Source organism: Daphnia pulicaria, chromosome 7, assembly GCF_021234035.1.
Source record: "Daphnia pulicaria isolate SC F1-1A chromosome 7, SC_F0-13Bv2, whole genome shotgun sequence".
Taxonomy (NCBI): Eukaryota; Metazoa; Arthropoda; class Branchiopoda; order Diplostraca; family Daphniidae; genus Daphnia; species Daphnia pulicaria.
The window spans coordinates 4,895,894-4,910,743 of NC_060919.1; the positions used below are offsets into that span (position 1 = coordinate 4,895,894).

Here is a 14,850-nt window from a genome sequence, read left to right on the forward strand (position 1 = left end):
AATCAAACGATAGTTTATTTTATTTATTTCTTGTCTACATTTACATGGAAATTTTTTGGCGTGAATAAAAGAATCGCCGTGAAGCGTTTTTTTCTTCTTCTTTTTCACAATCGAGAAAAGTACTCGTTGATGATGGGTGCTACTCGTTCTGGATGATGCATGTGAAAGTGATGGGTGCCGTCGACCGATTCGTCATATTCGTAAGAGGCGCATTGTCGTTGGTAAATGGCTTTGAATTCTTCCAGGTATTTGACTGGCTCGTACAGCGGACCCTGCTTGGCTTTGACAATTTTTAAATGGCACCTAATTCCTTTGATTATTTGACGTTGCTCCTCTATCCCGAAACGCATAATAGAAGGCAGCATCTGTTAGAAATTCAGACAATAAATTTTTGATTCACTTGTGATTTTGGTGGTTGAAATTAGGGGAAATGTTGTTTTACCATTCTGGGATCGTGGGAGAAGACAAATCCACTGCCAGATGCTTTGGAACCTCTCTTCATCAGAACACGGACAGCTTCTGGGTAGATTGTCCCACCCATGGCTTCCACATAACGATTGACCAACTGTTCCTGAGTGAAACTCTTTTGATTCTTGGGATCCTGAGATTTCCTTTCCATTTCGAGATGCAGATCTATGGCTTCAGTGATGTCCTGAGTATGCCACGCTAAGGGCACAGAGACTGGTTTGATAATATCTAGTGTGAGTAAGCGATCAACCAAATCTGGATATAGAGAAGCGATAAGGAACCCTGTTGAACCTCCCATGCTGTGACCGATAATGGAACATTTTTCTAGCTTGAAATGGTCAACCACTCTCTTGATATAAATCACTTTTTCCCAATAATTCATGGGTGATCCTGGGGGGACGTGAGTAGTAAGTCCATGTCCAAATGCATCCACAGCTATGTAACGAAATTTTTCTGAGAGTAAAGGAGCAAGCGGTGCAAATGAATCACAGTTATCTGCAAATCCATGAAGACACAATATTGGGTACCCTTCTACACTGCCCCATTCTTTGCCTACAATATAAAGAGAAAGTGAGCTCATTCAAAATACTTAAATATTCACAAATTCGTTTCTCTTCAAACCAGCTATTATCCCATGCGGCAGAGGCACTTGAATTTCGCGAGCATCTTGGGCCTTGATAATGTGATTCCATCTCTTTTGAAGAAAGGAAGATCGGTAGTATTTCGCCTGGATTGCTATTTCTTGTGTTATTTTGCAAAATCTGCCCAACATTTTACGAACCTAGCAGACAACAAAAACACACCTAAACAAACAAAAATGGAAATGAATGACATCTGTTGACTGACTGAGAAATGTTTTTAGAATCGCCATTTTAGTAAGAAGTTTCCTTATGTTTAATACAAAAATAAAAATTATGAATCAATTAATGGAGAGAATAATTAAAATTTTACAAATTTAAAATGTCATAAATTCATAACTGAAAATAAAATAATTTGTGTACTGGTAAGAAACTCTTCGGAAACGCATAGTTTGATTCCTCTGTGGTAGCCAATCAGACGCGAGATTCATGGCGTTGAAAACGTCGGCTGAAAATTGAAGTTTACTAGAGAACTCGTTGCAAGATTATCTACTCAACACTCGCCAACTGTCAGATTTCAATCTGCCACTCAATTTTAAACGTAAGTTTTCGTTTTAGTAATAGAATAACTATAAAATCAACGAGTCTTTGTGTGAGTAAAATTTGTATATTTGCTTTTATCTTACCTCTAACTTGTGGTGGATATCTGATGCTTGTCAATCTTACCTGTTGAATTCTTTTTCAGTGTTTTTAGAAAAGATTTGGTACCAGTGAGTACGCTTTTAACCTCATTGTTTAAACTAAAGCTTCATCATTTCTACCATGGGCCGAAACTCCAGAGCAAAGGATAAAGAAGTATCGGATGAACCCAGCACAGAGGCAGCTGATGGTGGCGAAGGAGAGTTCTCAGTTGAGAAGGTCATTGATCGAAGGTTTGTTCATTTGATATAGCACCATCTATTTTTCAGCTAAATTTCTTCTCATTTATAAATCTAGGGAAAAGAATGGCAAAGTGGAGTATTTCTTAAAATGGAAAGGCTTTGGTGATGAAGAAAATACATGGGAACCAGAAGAAAATTTAGATTGTCCAGCCTTGATTGCCGAATTTGAAAATCAGAGAAAAGAGAGAGAAAAAGAAAAAGGCAAGAAGAAAGAAAATGAAAAGAAAGACAAGAAACGTGCTCAAGCGAGTGAAGAAAGCGATAGCAATCCTGCTAAGAAAAAAAACACCGAGGTTCATATTACATCTATATCATTCTCGAGTATTACGACTCTTAACTAATGGTCATTATGTTGCCCACACAGAATGCTGATCGCCCGAAAGGATTTGATCGCAAGTTGGAACCTGAAATGATTATTGGAGCATCTAATGACACTGGTGAACTTTGTTTCCTCATGAAGTGGTAAGTTTCATTGTTTTAATTACTCCTTTCTGTTTATCATTAATAAGGCTTAACTTGCTGCTTTATGACAAGTAACATATTTTGCAAATGGAAATGGTTCTTAATATTTGTGTAATTTTTAGGAAATCCAGTGACGAAGCTGATCTAGTTCCGGCAAGCCAAGCCAACAAGCTTTGCCCGCAGATCGTTATCCAGTTTTATGAAGAGCGTCTAACATGGCACAACAATGCAAATGGTGACGACGGTAAGACCAAAGAGAAAAGCAGAACGGACTAGAAGTGCTAAGATTGCAAACCTCAACCTGTAAGTCTTCTGATGAACAGGCTGTTGTTGTATTATAGCCTTCTTTTACACGCAATTGAAGCCGTGAAGCTTCCGTTTTCATTTCCTTTTTCGTACTCCTCCAATCCTCTCGTTCTTTTCTCGTCAACTTACTATTTTTATGTCATCCAATATAATGCTTGATTATATTTTTCTCTGACAAAATAAATTTTCTTTGCTGAAAATCATGCTGGCGAAAAAACAACGATAAAATACAACGTAAGATTTTTTAAACGGCTCTCAATACTTAAGCATTTAATGTGTGATGTAGATTGTCTTTTATCTTTGAATGTAACTTATTCTCAAACAATTCTTGTTTCGGACAAAGTTATTTTTAACTGATGCCAAATTAACTGCGGGACGGAGTGTTCAAAGTATATGATTATCGAGTTTTGAATTTCCCTTGTTTTGGGGCTATGCTGCCATTAATTAAGTTGAACTCGATTCTTTCTCTAGAACAGCATTTACACAAAACAGGTTTCGAATTTGACCACACAGTTCGCTTTACTTGTATTGTTGTCCCTATTCGAGATTCGTGTTCCCCCCAGTTCGGTTATTTGAGACTAGGATATTGGTACAGCCACGTGCAGTCATCTGTCAAATATAGGTTAGCAACCAAACGAAAGACCATCTCAGATCTTAGAATTTTGATTCTTATAATTAAGCAACATTCTATTTAAGGATGCGTATGTAAAAAACGTGTTTCGCTATTTTTACTGTTAGTCCACCAACAAATCCCTAAAACGTAGAAGATATTCATTGCTACCCCGTGCTAAATCAGGGTGTTGCCCTGCGTCGGCAACAGGTTACTGTCAGAAAGTTTATTTATAGAAGATTAATCTCGGATCAGGTTTTTCAAAGCTGTTGTATTGCATTTGAGGATGTCGAAAGAATCCGTGTCAGCTGATACCGTTACTTTCTTAACCACGCCAAATCTGAATCTTCTTCCATTTGGTATGCTGCTAGTTTTTTTGGGGAATTTATAGACTATAGATGGCGAAGGGTGCGAACTAGGATTGGTATAAAACCCGTTCGCGATGGCTCCTATAGTCATTGTTATTTAGATATATGAGGAACGAAACCTTGAAGCGAACGCTAGTTTAAAGCTGGATCTGTGCGCAAGGTAAAATTATTCTATTTCTGACCAACCGAAAAAGTGCGATGTTTTCCGCGTCCCATTTCTTATTTCGTAAGGGATTTTACACTGTCAGATATGCATCTCTGTTATCTGGACACACCATTTATTCGATGCAACAAAGCCATCAGGTAAGATGGATGCATTTTTCACTTGTGAGAATAGAAACTAAATTTTGTCACGATGTACTCACGCAGATACAAACCCGAGTCCCACATATGACTACTCCAACTAATGACAGGCTTAACTACGAGCTTCTGGTGAGAAAGGACGTGGCGGATGTTTACGAAAACATAAGAAAGGTTTGAATAAAGAATAACTTTTAAAAGAGTGCCATTAATTTCATCCAAAATTCTGATCTTATTTACAGAATTTAAAACGAGTGCAGGTTGAATCAGTTTTACCATTAGCTTATTATCATTTTGACGGAGACGGAAAATGTTTAAGACCATTGGTCATTTTGTGTTGGGCTAAAGCAATCAACTTTATTCTAAAGGAGACATCACCGTTTGTTATTCAATTTTTGTTAAATGTCCCACTGGATAACATACGTATTAATCAAAACTTGTTTTTATTTTTAATTTTGACAATAGAAAAGTGATTGAAAATCAAAAGAAAGTTGCACAAGTTGCCGAAATGGTTCACGGAACCTGTTTGTATCATCATGACGACGTGATTGACGATGCCATCAAGCGAAGAGCAAAACCAACCATCAATTTTCATTGTGGACAAAAAAAGGTATATTATATAGCAAAGCAAAATGTTTCATGTGACATTGTGGTTGACAGTTTTCTTCGTCATAAGTCAATATGGGCTGGTGATTTTGTACTGGGTCGTGCTTTGGAAACTATTTCGCAAATTCCGAACAACGAAGTTTGTATCTTATTAACCAGAGTACGTATAGATTCTTATTCTTCTTTAATTCCAATAAAGTAGTTATTAAAAAATAACTCTTAATTTAGATGATACTCAATTTTGTTACCGGAGAATTAATGCAACTTGATACTGGCGCAACTGAAGAAGAGAGATTCTCCCAATACATTGACAAAACATTTAATAAAACTGCAAGTGTATTTGCTTATTCTTGTAAGGCGGTATGTTTCAAGTTGATTTCTACGTAATTAAAAAAAAAATAAGAATTGTTCTCAAAGGTGTTAGTGCTTGCCGGAGCTGATGCTACCTTACAAACAACCGCCTTTGAGTTTGGCCGACAGCTGGGAATAGCTTATCAATTGGTAGATGACATAATAGATTTCTCCGCCATAGCATCCACTGAATACGGCAAGGCGCGAGCAGTTTATTTGAACCAAGGACTAGCGAATATGCCTGTTTTATTTGCTGCGCAACAGGTGCTGGCAGTTCGAATTTTACAAATTTTTTAAAATTCCTAATTATTATCTCCGACCTTTAGTTTCCTGAATTGAATCCAATGATTTTGCGCCGCTTCAAAGAACCAGGGGACGTTGCAGCTGCGTATAGTTTAATTTTGAAATCGGACGGCTTGCAGCGGACTAAAGAATTGGCGATCCAGTACTACGGCGACGCTATGGATAAAATAGCTCAACTGTCACAGTCGCCCTACCAGGAAATGTTATTCACGGTAACTCATCAGTTATTGAACAAAATTAAATAATGCCCAGACTGGTTACTTTTATTGTCTGTGCATGCTCACATGGGAAAACCTTTTTAAATTTGTGCATTGATATTAAATTTATTATCCAGTTATGCGCAAAGCGCACATTTTGCCATCGTTATTTAAGCTGTAAAGTTGCCAAAACTACAATTCAGTCAATACAGTCTCACCGGACACTTTGCATTACATGGGCCGTAATTCGTCGTACATAATTGTTGTCATAGTAGACTTATTTTCTAAAAACAAATGCGCTTCACCTGGGGAATAATGATCTAATTCTTCTTTTATTATTTAACCAATTTAGAATGTTATTGTACTATGGATTCAACACATTACTGCTTGTTGTTGTCTGCTTTCTGAAAGATAAAAAGGAAAAGTTTTTCTACTCTTATATTTAAATTACGAAGATTATGGGAACTGGGAACTAGGAAATTCACGGAATGTATTGATTGTTTTTAAAGTGCGAGTGGTTGAGTGGCTTCAACAGAAACTTGGTTACCTTGCTGACGGCACTACTAGGAAAAAAGTTGTTGGAAAAAAACCGGTTTTTGAATTCACATTTTCCGTTGAATGTTGTTTCACGTTCTGTTTCCGGATACGCCCAAATATGGGAAAAACAAACAACAAAAGCGAAATTTTGGTTAGATGGTAACATCGTCAGAAAAACTAAATCTAGTTTATGTGATAAATAATTAAATAAAGACTATTTAAAACCCCATTGAACAATAAGAAAATTATCTCCTTCTAACAAAAACATTTAATTTTCCGAATGAACGATAGAAAACGAAAAAATTCGCAACACTGTCTTTTTTCGTACAAGCTGTCTGCTCAGAAAAAAACAATACATATAACACGACTACACTAGAACCAAAACAGATTGTGTTATTCGGTTTCTCCAGTTTCACAGTTTTTCCCGCCGTATACACTTTCATACCTGTCTTATCGCCTGGTTTCGGTCACTTCTTCGTGTAACAACTAGCAACTAGCAATTATTGAAAAGCTTGTGTGCTCGCCATTCTCGCCTTTGGAAAAAAAAACATCAAGCCTGCATGTAAATAACATTTTACTTGTGAAGTGGCAAGTAAACTTAATCATAAAATTAGGTACCAAATTAGGCATACTTGAAGTAGATTAAATTTAACGAACATTAACAAACAATTCAAAAAGTCCCAATGGGCATTTCTTTTGTATAATTATTACAATTTCCTGGTACTCATTGCTACCATTTGGATTTGAACAGTAATTATAAAGCATGTGAACTATTTGAGAGAAACGTTAATCTACAATCACGAAATCACCATATTTGATCGTGGATTAGATCGATTAGATGAACGAGTATAAAAACAGAGAGAAAATCAAGTGCCGGCTGCCCATCATATAGATTTAACATTTGCTGCACATCTATATTCTCTTAAAATTATTTCTTGTGTTTAAAGACTGACTGTATATTTTTTATAGTAAATATTTCAATCGTAAAAAAAAATACTTTGGCTGACTTGGTAGGGGCATCTCGTGGCGACATTTTTCAAGCATAGGTAAAATCCGTCTGCTTCATCTTAATCTTTTCCGTGACCCCAACTTGGCAACTTCACAGCACATCCACATGTTCAAATTTGTAACAGTTGGTGAGTTTTACTCTATAAAATACATAGTTTATTTATGTTAATGGGACTGGGAGTATGTATTTTTCATATGCTTAGTACTTAATTTTCTTAGGCTTCAATTCTTAACTTTCCCTTCTCATTAAACTACTCCATATCATACCTCTAAACCATAGCTTACCAAGTTACCATTTAGATTTTACCATATCAATCAATTCCAGTACCAGATCATATCTGATATTATTTAAATTACTTTCTTTCAGGAAAACTTAATAGCACTTTCTTCATGCTTTTATGAACTACAAGTTTCACGATTGTCACAATGGGAAAAACTACAAAACTCAAAGAGAGACAGGTTTCAGAAGAACCTACTCCTCCAGCTTCTTCAGACAGCGAGGAAGAAGAGTTCATTGTTGAAAAAATCCTGGATCGTAGGTATGTTTGTTGTCATTTTTTAAATGGTCAATATGGTTTAACTTTTATGTTATTATTTTAGAGAAAGAAAAGGTGTAGTTGAATATCTCTTGAAATGGAAAGGTTATGATGATAAAGACAATTCCTGGGAACCTGAGGAAAACTTGGATTGTCCTGCCTTAATTTCACTATTTTTAAATAAGAGGAAGGAAGAGGAAAAGGAAAGAAAAAAAGAAGTTGAGAAGTTGTTATTTACTTCCTACAGTACCAAGGAGAGAAAACGTCCTGATGTGGTTGAAACTGACTCTAGTAACAAGGAAAAACAAAAAAAGAAAGATAATGAAAGACTCGACAAAATCACTTCTAAGAACGCTGAACGTTTTGCTAACTATCTTCTCAAGAACAAACATGCACGAGAGAAAGAAAATCGCAATATTGAGCCTAGAGAAGAAAAGAAAACCACAAAGAAAAAAGAGAAAACTGTTGAGGTTTGGATGTCATTGAAAGTTCTTCATCTCAAATGAATGATTTGAATTAAATCCTGTTTTGTGTCTTCAATTTTCAGAGTGACGATGAACCTTATGGATTCGATCGAAATCTTGAATCAGAGAAGATTGTAGGTGCTACTGACTCTACGGGGGAACTTTGGTTTCTCATCAAATGGTTCATTTTTTAAATACATTTCACTAGAGATTCGAATCATATCAACATTTTCTATTTTCTAGGAAATCCAGACATACACCTGAATTAGTTCCGGCTTGCGAAGCTAACATAAAATGTCCGCAAATCGTAATCAAATTCTATGAAGAGCGCCTGCAGATCCGAACCGGAAAAATGGGCGAAGAAGATTCAAGTTAAAGACTCAGGTCAAGTCAAGAATCTCGATTGGGCACATGAAGCTGGATTGATGCTATTTGTCCATGTTGCCCTCTCCCCTCTGTTCTTTAGGAACTTTAATATTTTCTGTGCGGTTATTTCGTTATTACCTTAATCCAGATATTTTCCTTATTTGAATTTTCTGCCGTCTAGCAAAAACAAAGAACTGACTTGTGTAAATTTGCATGTATCTTCTTTTTTTCTGGTACACAGTTTGATTGCTGATCACAATCAGTAAATTTTTTACAAACCGAAACTACACTGTAAAAAAATTATCAAGAAAACAATTAAATGACATCCAACTAAAATAAGGTAAATTTGTTATGTTTATTGGTTGAAGCGATCAGAATACTTGTAAGATATGGGCTTGAGATATGGCTTACTATATAATGGATTTTGTAACTGTTCTATTTTTAAAAAAGTTTACAGATGTTGACTTTTTCCATTGCCATTTTCAATTGCTGCCATCAACAATGCTACTCATTAAACTTCATTTTGATAAGTCTTAATCACAAGGTAGGACAAGCAACTAAAACATGATAAAAATGGAATAATTCAAACAAAATCTATATTTGATCATATGTTCTCTCAAGTCTCAACCATTGTTTTTAACATTCATGTATCCTGAAGCTAAAAGCTAGACTACATTTGCTTATCTTAGCGGGAATTCCGCCTAGTACACTTCTGAGAAACAATTTAGCTATACTTATTAAACACTAACCTTGATCTACGTGTTGATTAGGGGCTATTTCGAGGTATCGTGTACTAATTAAAATTAGCGCTCGATGGGTTAGGATAAAAATGCGCGTTTCAGAATATGGTTAGAATCTTAAATACTTATTCCTTAAATTTTCTATTTAGCCTTTTTCAAAAGAAATATGACTATAAGCACTATTATTAGTTTATGTTCAAAAATTGATTGTATTTCTTTATGCATCATCACTTGTTGCGCATAGGCTTATCAGACGCACACACAGGCCTATTTGTTTGCGGCGTGCACTACTAAAGTAAATACGGATTTATGTTTCGCGCACAAAAAAAAGTTCCGCGCAAATTATAGTACGCGCATTTTAGGCTTCTCCAAGCGTACTCTTACAATTAATGTCTGCTAGACTGTTTGAGGTGTCACACTTCACATTCAAAATTTTATGAAAATCTCGTTGTTGTTTTATAAAAAATAATGTCACGTATTATGCAAAACAGTTGCAGTCTCCAGCGTATGTTCTTTTTGTTTTATATATTACTGTTGGGCCTTTCGTACTGTCAAGCTGCTGTGAATAAATATTCAAAAGAGGCGAATCAACCAGAACCTGTTGAAGGCGTTGACAAGGATTCTTGGAAAAGTATTGACAAACCTTTTCGCCTCGCTAAAATTAACTTGATTTGGGCTAAAGCTCAGAAGGTACTTACAATCAAATTTTAAAGAATTGTTCATCTACTTAAACTTCTATATTTCTTTAGAGACTGACAGAGTTTAAGCTGAAAAGTCTTTACAGTGAACTTAAAGTGCAAGATAAGGAAGAATTGCAGCTCAAGCGGTTGAAGGCTGATAACTTGGATAAGGATGGTCTCAAAGAAGCTGAAATAAGGAAGAAGTTTGGCAATGTCATTGAACGTTATGGGTTGGCTGATCACTTTGATAAAGATACCGAATCAAACCAAGCTGACAGTACGACCAACAGCCATAGCATTTTCAAAGATAAGAAGCTGAATAAACTGTGGTTAAAAGCTGAAAGTGCTGGATTTACAGGTACAACAAGTTTCTCATTTATTCATCAATCAATTTGAGAAATTAATGTGTCTTATTTTTTTGTATCAAAGAACCTGAATTGAAAATGCTCAAGGATGAATTTGCTCACCACCAGGAAAAGGTGCTACAGTATTATAGCCTCTTGGAAGAGCACAACAGCAGGAAACTAAGAGAAGACAGTAAGGAATATTAAATTTCTCCTGTAAATTTGTCCCAATTCACCACATTCTTCCATCACCAGATGCCTTCGTGAATGAAGCTTTTACGGACACACTTCAGGATTTGGGAGATAAAATTGAGCCAAATTTGGAAAATTCGGCTGTTGAAGGAGTGAGGTAACTATTCTAGTCATGTCTAAATGGTCAGCAATTTTCCCTTAAACTTTCTTTTGTGTCGCTTTCAAGGAGTACTCATCGCGAGCTGAAATATGGCTACGACCGCCTTGAACGCATGACCCTATCGGGACCTAAAAGCCGTGATTTTGAAGAGCCCAAAGTTCAGGGACTGTGGAAAATCGCTCTCAACGGCGACTTTACCTCTGAGGAATTGGAATCTCTCCGCACGGAACTGCGCCACTACGAGCAGAGATTGCAAAAGCTGCGCTTTATCCAGGCCCAGCACTCTCTCCAACAGGCCAAGACCGAATTAGGCAACAAAAGTGAATTTCAAGACGCAAATGAGCTTCGCCAGAGGATTAAATTGCAGTCGCGCAAAGTGGAAAAGTTGCACGCCGACCTAGAAGCTCGAATCACGCAACGGCACCTCGAGCTGTGAAGAAATCTCGACCAGCTGGGCCGGTCAGCAGCAGCAGCAGCAGCTTATTTTTGTTTTCATCTCGATAAGTTATTATCATTCTAACGGCTGTTGTAATAATCATTTGGCATTTTTTCTACTTTATTATTCTAAATAAAAAACAGTTTTCTTTTTTGTTTTTCCTTTGACCAGTTCTAGACGCTTATAGGCTTCTCTCTACAAGGAACAAGCGCCATCCAATAACGAATAGAAATGTATTTACATTGATGATATATCCCGCAAATAATACGTTTTTTGTTTTGTTGTTTTGGAACACACAACGAGCGCGCGCGCTCACGCACACATATACATACTACACGCACGCACGTAAAGAATGTAAGGAAGGTAGATATATAGAAGAGGCTCTTTTTTGTTTTTCCAGCATTCCAGAGGGAGGGTGGGGGGGGGGGGGGGGGGTGGAGGGAAATGATGACCGTTTTTCCATAGGCGGGCGCGGTCATAACCTCCTGAAACGGTAAGTTATTATACTCTCTTACCTTTGCCCGTATACGAAACAAAACAAAACGTGTTAAAAAAACCAAATTAATGTTTTTGAGTTGATTATTGTGTGTGTGGTGCTCATCCGGAATGGAGTTTTGAGAGGTTAGTTTCTTTTTTGCAGTTTTCTCCGAATGTTACGCCATCGGAATTCCTGGTTTATTTTTAATGGGTCTTCTCATCTTCGTGGTGGTGTCCGACATATCCATTTTTGCGCCTCTTGTTCAACAGTAGAAGATCGTCCAGTCGGTACCGTTCGGTGCGGTAATCGACCTCGTAGGATGACCCAGTCGTTTCTTCGATCCTGCTGGGATCTTTTAACCAAAATCCTTAAGCAACCCCAAATTTTAAAATTAATTTTGTTCTGAATAATTGATTTTATTTTGTTTAGATTTCGATACCTGGCAATGTCTCTATGTCAACAGTGGCCTGTTGAGTTAAAGGCTCGGTCGTTGTGGTCGTCGTAATTATTTTGCCCACTTTGTCGAAAGTGCCACCATTCTTAGTGTTGATCGGACCTTGGACATGAAAAGAATTACGTAAGTTGTTATTTTTAAAAGAAAAAGAGAAAAGTTTGAATTTCTTTTACCTGCATGATTGCCATTTGTTGATTGTGACGTTTGGGGTAGGCTTCGAGTCCTGCTGAGCGGTTGGGTGTCCAGTACAGAAACTTTACTGCTGGACGGCTTGGTGTTCCAGTCAGCGAATGGGTTCGGCAAGGCGACAGGTTGAGCGGCTACCAACTGGACCAGCAGGAGAACAACAACCGGGTTCATCTAAATTGTATAGAGAAAAGAAAATGTTGTCGTCATTCGTCAGGAGCCCATCAGCAGTCGGACCAAAGTTGGTGTTAATCCACTTGTCAAAGTCTTTCAACAACAAAAGCCATTAAGGTAAGGTAAGATCTCTTCTCTCTCTCTCTCTCTCCTGGAAAATATAAGAGAAACCCATTCAAAAACACACACGGTGGGGGGGAAACCGGACTTTTGTGTCAGACTGCTCAAGACCGGTAGCTCCGTCCAATGATGGGCGACCACCATTAAACGGTTTGACCGGATCCCTCTTCTTTTTTTAAAATTCAGAAACAAGTATTTATTCCGTTACAAAAGAAAAAGAAAAAAGGAAAAATTCCAGAGAAACAGGTGTCCCGCGGATGGCTCGCGCGAAACTCACGACAGTCAGAAATTCCCAACATTCCATCGTCATGAAATAGAATTTCCCCCCCGAAAAAAAATTCCCCCCTTCCGATTTTTATGGTGGGTCGTGGTGGGTATAATATACATTTTCTCGCGGTCGGTTAGAGAGGGGAGGTAGGCAAAAGAAAGGGCAAGGGAAAGTCCCATTCTAATTACCATGGAAAAGAGAGAAAGAAAGAAAGAACTAGAGAGGGGCTATAAGATTTTATCTTCAATAACTCCGAAGGTGAACGGCTGGAGAGAGAAGGCTCGTGCTCAATTAGGTGAGGAATGCAGCCAGGTATTTGATGTACACACTCTCACTGCATGGACCCGGCTGTGTGTGAAGTAAAAAAAAAATAAAATAAAAAAATGCTTGGCGTGTTTGGAATAACTTTGAATATTGCTCTGCTCTCTATCGCTGTTTTTTTCTCTCTCTTGTCCGTGAAATTGCGCCCCCAGCTGGGCGCAGCTCTCGCAAGAGACAAAAATCCCTCCCTCGAGACAGAAAAAGAAAAATCTATAATTCAGAAGCGAAAACGACGAAATTGTACAATCAAATTCAAATCACGCCGCACGAGGTGAGCTGGTTAATGGCGGGCCCGACATCCGCACGCGCGCTCCACCTCTTTCGCGCATACGTAGCGCTACCGGGGCGGAATCCGAATGGCTTCGAGGAATCGGGAGTTTTTCTTTCTGGGTTTAAATTAAGATTCTTTACAAAATGACGTGGGGGGGGGGGGGAATTGTCTTTTCGAAAAAAATTTAGAACTTTGGGTGCTCACCCTATATAGGCAAAAGAAGAATGTCGCGTGGTTTATACTGTAGGAGGATAGACGAATAGGAATAGAGGAGATTTTGTTTTGTTTTTTTTTCTTTTCTTGTTCAAGTCATCAATTACGACATCAAGTTGATAACCCTACAAGTCCATTGGCGCGCTGGACCGCCGCTGGGCGAGATGAGCGGGGGATAAAATAAGGCAAGGCGCCCAGCAGCAGCAGCAGCTTGTTGGGCGCGCGCGTAACTGAGGTAGCCTCTCTCCTGGCCCTTCATGTCATTCTCATATAAATTGGGAAAAAGAAACATTGGAGCGGGGGGATAGTCAAATATGTCTAGTGGCGATTCGCTTTTTCGTGTCGTTTCTCTTGTTTGCTGGTTCCTTTCGACTCTCGTCGAATCGCTCGTGTCTGAAGTTGCGCAACAAAATCATTCACACATTTTGTCGCAAATGTTTGCCGATCCATTTCCCAGATGGATTCACTATACACACTACGTGACTTGAATGAATGAATGAAAGTTCGACTAGAAGAAGAAAACTAAAAATTTCATATTTACCTTTTTTGTTGTTTTAAATTTTCCTTTTTTTGAATTTGGTGCTCGAATTTCTTTCAGGATTTTTATTTTCTGCGTGGACGAAAAAGCTCCGGAATGAATGGAATAAAACGTGTGTGATGTGTGAACGAACGCAACGCTATAATCTCGGAGTCGTCGTCTTAGTCAATGGCGCACTATTAACTTCTCCGGGGGAGGTCAACAAAGTGTGAAGCTCTACTATGCGGTACATGGAGTCGATTGTCCACTCTGAAGACTTTGCAGCTTGTAATATATATAGCTGAGCTGAGCTGAGCAGAGCTGAGAGAGAGAAGAGGAAGATGGGGGGAGGCCATCCAACTTCCCCAACACTCCTCCTTCTTCCTCCCCTCCCTCCTCGGATGGATGTACAGCAGCAGCAACACACAACAGTCGACGGAGAGCACACGAAAAGGCCTGTACCCTATTGGCCCCTTTTGAACCCAGTACACTATACACTCAACACACAGTAGAGTACCTCTCCGCACTGGTCGATTGGTCCAAATCAAAAAGGGATTCCTGACCCGGACTTGTGATAAATAATAGCGCGCGGATATCATCTACGATTGGCTTATAGACTTGAAGCTATACAACATCCGTGCAAAAATACAACAAAAGAAATGGCGTGTGGTATTTGGAGCAGCGGCGATCCGTTTTCTTCTTTTCTCCACCATCGACGACGACGACGACTAGACGAGTCTAATGGCTTTCTTGCCGCCACACGCTGTTGCTATATAATTACACATTTTTTTTTTCTTTTTCTTCTTCTGTTTTGGCAGAGATGCAAAGCAGTACCTCCATTCTGTTGCTGCACACACGTCGTTAGATAACATCCATGTTATATTATAGACTTTTT

General features: G+C 38.3%; 6 protein-coding genes across 8 annotated transcripts; 4 read left to right on the top strand and 2 right to left on the bottom strand.

Moving 5' to 3' along the window:
* Positions 1–2: 2 nt before the first annotated feature.
* On the bottom strand, positions 3–1,271 carry LOC124349868 (probable serine hydrolase). The gene is made up of 3 exons (XM_046800787.1): positions 1,090–1,271; positions 443–1,020; positions 3–365 (listed from the first exon to the last, which is right to left on the bottom strand). The coding sequence occupies exons 1-3, from the start codon at positions 1,238–1,240 to the stop codon at positions 105–107; spliced, it is 990 nt and encodes a 329-aa protein (XP_046656743.1). The 5' UTR covers positions 1,241–1,271; the 3' UTR covers positions 3–104.
* A 218-nt stretch (positions 1,272–1,489) lies between these two features.
* On the top strand, positions 1,490–3,004 carry LOC124350026 (chromobox protein homolog 1-like). Of its 2 annotated transcripts, none has more exons than XM_046801003.1 (5): positions 1,490–1,647; positions 1,792–1,978; positions 2,043–2,280; positions 2,352–2,449; positions 2,572–3,004. In XM_046801003.1, the coding sequence occupies exons 2-5, from the start codon at positions 1,869–1,871 to the stop codon at positions 2,723–2,725; spliced, it is 600 nt and encodes a 199-aa protein (XP_046656959.1). In that variant the 5' UTR covers positions 1,490–1,647; positions 1,792–1,868; the 3' UTR covers positions 2,726–3,004. The 2 variants fall into 2 exon arrangements, with proteins under 2 accessions (XP_046656959.1, XP_046656960.1); XM_046801004.1 differs by having other exon boundaries at positions 1,518–1,698.
* A 118-nt stretch (positions 3,005–3,122) lies between these two features.
* On the top strand, positions 3,123–5,923 carry LOC124349753 (all trans-polyprenyl-diphosphate synthase PDSS1-like). The gene is made up of 9 exons (XM_046800580.1): positions 3,123–4,036; positions 4,103–4,207; positions 4,276–4,412; positions 4,499–4,643; positions 4,710–4,799; positions 4,868–4,999; positions 5,057–5,254; positions 5,317–5,505; positions 5,628–5,923. The coding sequence occupies exons 1-9, from the start codon at positions 3,932–3,934 to the stop codon at positions 5,748–5,750; spliced, it is 1,224 nt and encodes a 407-aa protein (XP_046656536.1). The 5' UTR covers positions 3,123–3,931; the 3' UTR covers positions 5,751–5,923.
* A 1,118-nt stretch (positions 5,924–7,041) lies between these two features.
* On the top strand, positions 7,042–8,654 carry LOC124349951 (chromobox protein homolog 1-like). The gene is made up of 5 exons (XM_046800908.1): positions 7,042–7,163; positions 7,403–7,574; positions 7,636–8,041; positions 8,119–8,216; positions 8,279–8,654. Exons 2-5 carry the CDS (start codon positions 7,462–7,464, stop codon positions 8,409–8,411), a joined length of 750 nt encoding a protein of 249 aa, XP_046656864.1. The 5' UTR covers positions 7,042–7,163; positions 7,403–7,461; the 3' UTR covers positions 8,412–8,654.
* An 863-nt stretch (positions 8,655–9,517) lies between these two features.
* LOC124349821 (alpha-2-macroglobulin receptor-associated protein-like) lies at positions 9,518–11,106 on the top strand. Of its 2 annotated transcripts, none has more exons than XM_046800703.1 (5): positions 9,518–9,831; positions 9,891–10,179; positions 10,251–10,358; positions 10,418–10,514; positions 10,584–11,106. In XM_046800703.1, exons 1-5 carry the CDS (start codon positions 9,610–9,612, stop codon positions 10,951–10,953), a joined length of 1,086 nt encoding a protein of 361 aa, XP_046656659.1. In that variant the 5' UTR covers positions 9,518–9,609; the 3' UTR covers positions 10,954–11,106. The 2 variants fall into 2 exon arrangements, with proteins under 2 accessions (XP_046656659.1, XP_046656660.1); XM_046800704.1 differs by having other exon boundaries at positions 9,519–9,831; positions 10,421–10,514.
* Positions 11,107–11,366: 260 nt separating this feature from the next.
* Positions 11,367–14,226, bottom strand: LOC124350106. The gene is made up of 4 exons (XM_046801118.1): positions 13,980–14,226; positions 12,059–12,245; positions 11,871–11,987; positions 11,367–11,798 (listed from the first exon to the last, which is right to left on the bottom strand). The coding sequence occupies exons 2-4, from the start codon at positions 12,243–12,245 to the stop codon at positions 11,635–11,637; spliced, it is 468 nt and encodes a 155-aa protein (XP_046657074.1). The 5' UTR covers positions 13,980–14,226; the 3' UTR covers positions 11,367–11,634.
* Positions 14,227–14,850: the final 624 nt, after the last annotated feature.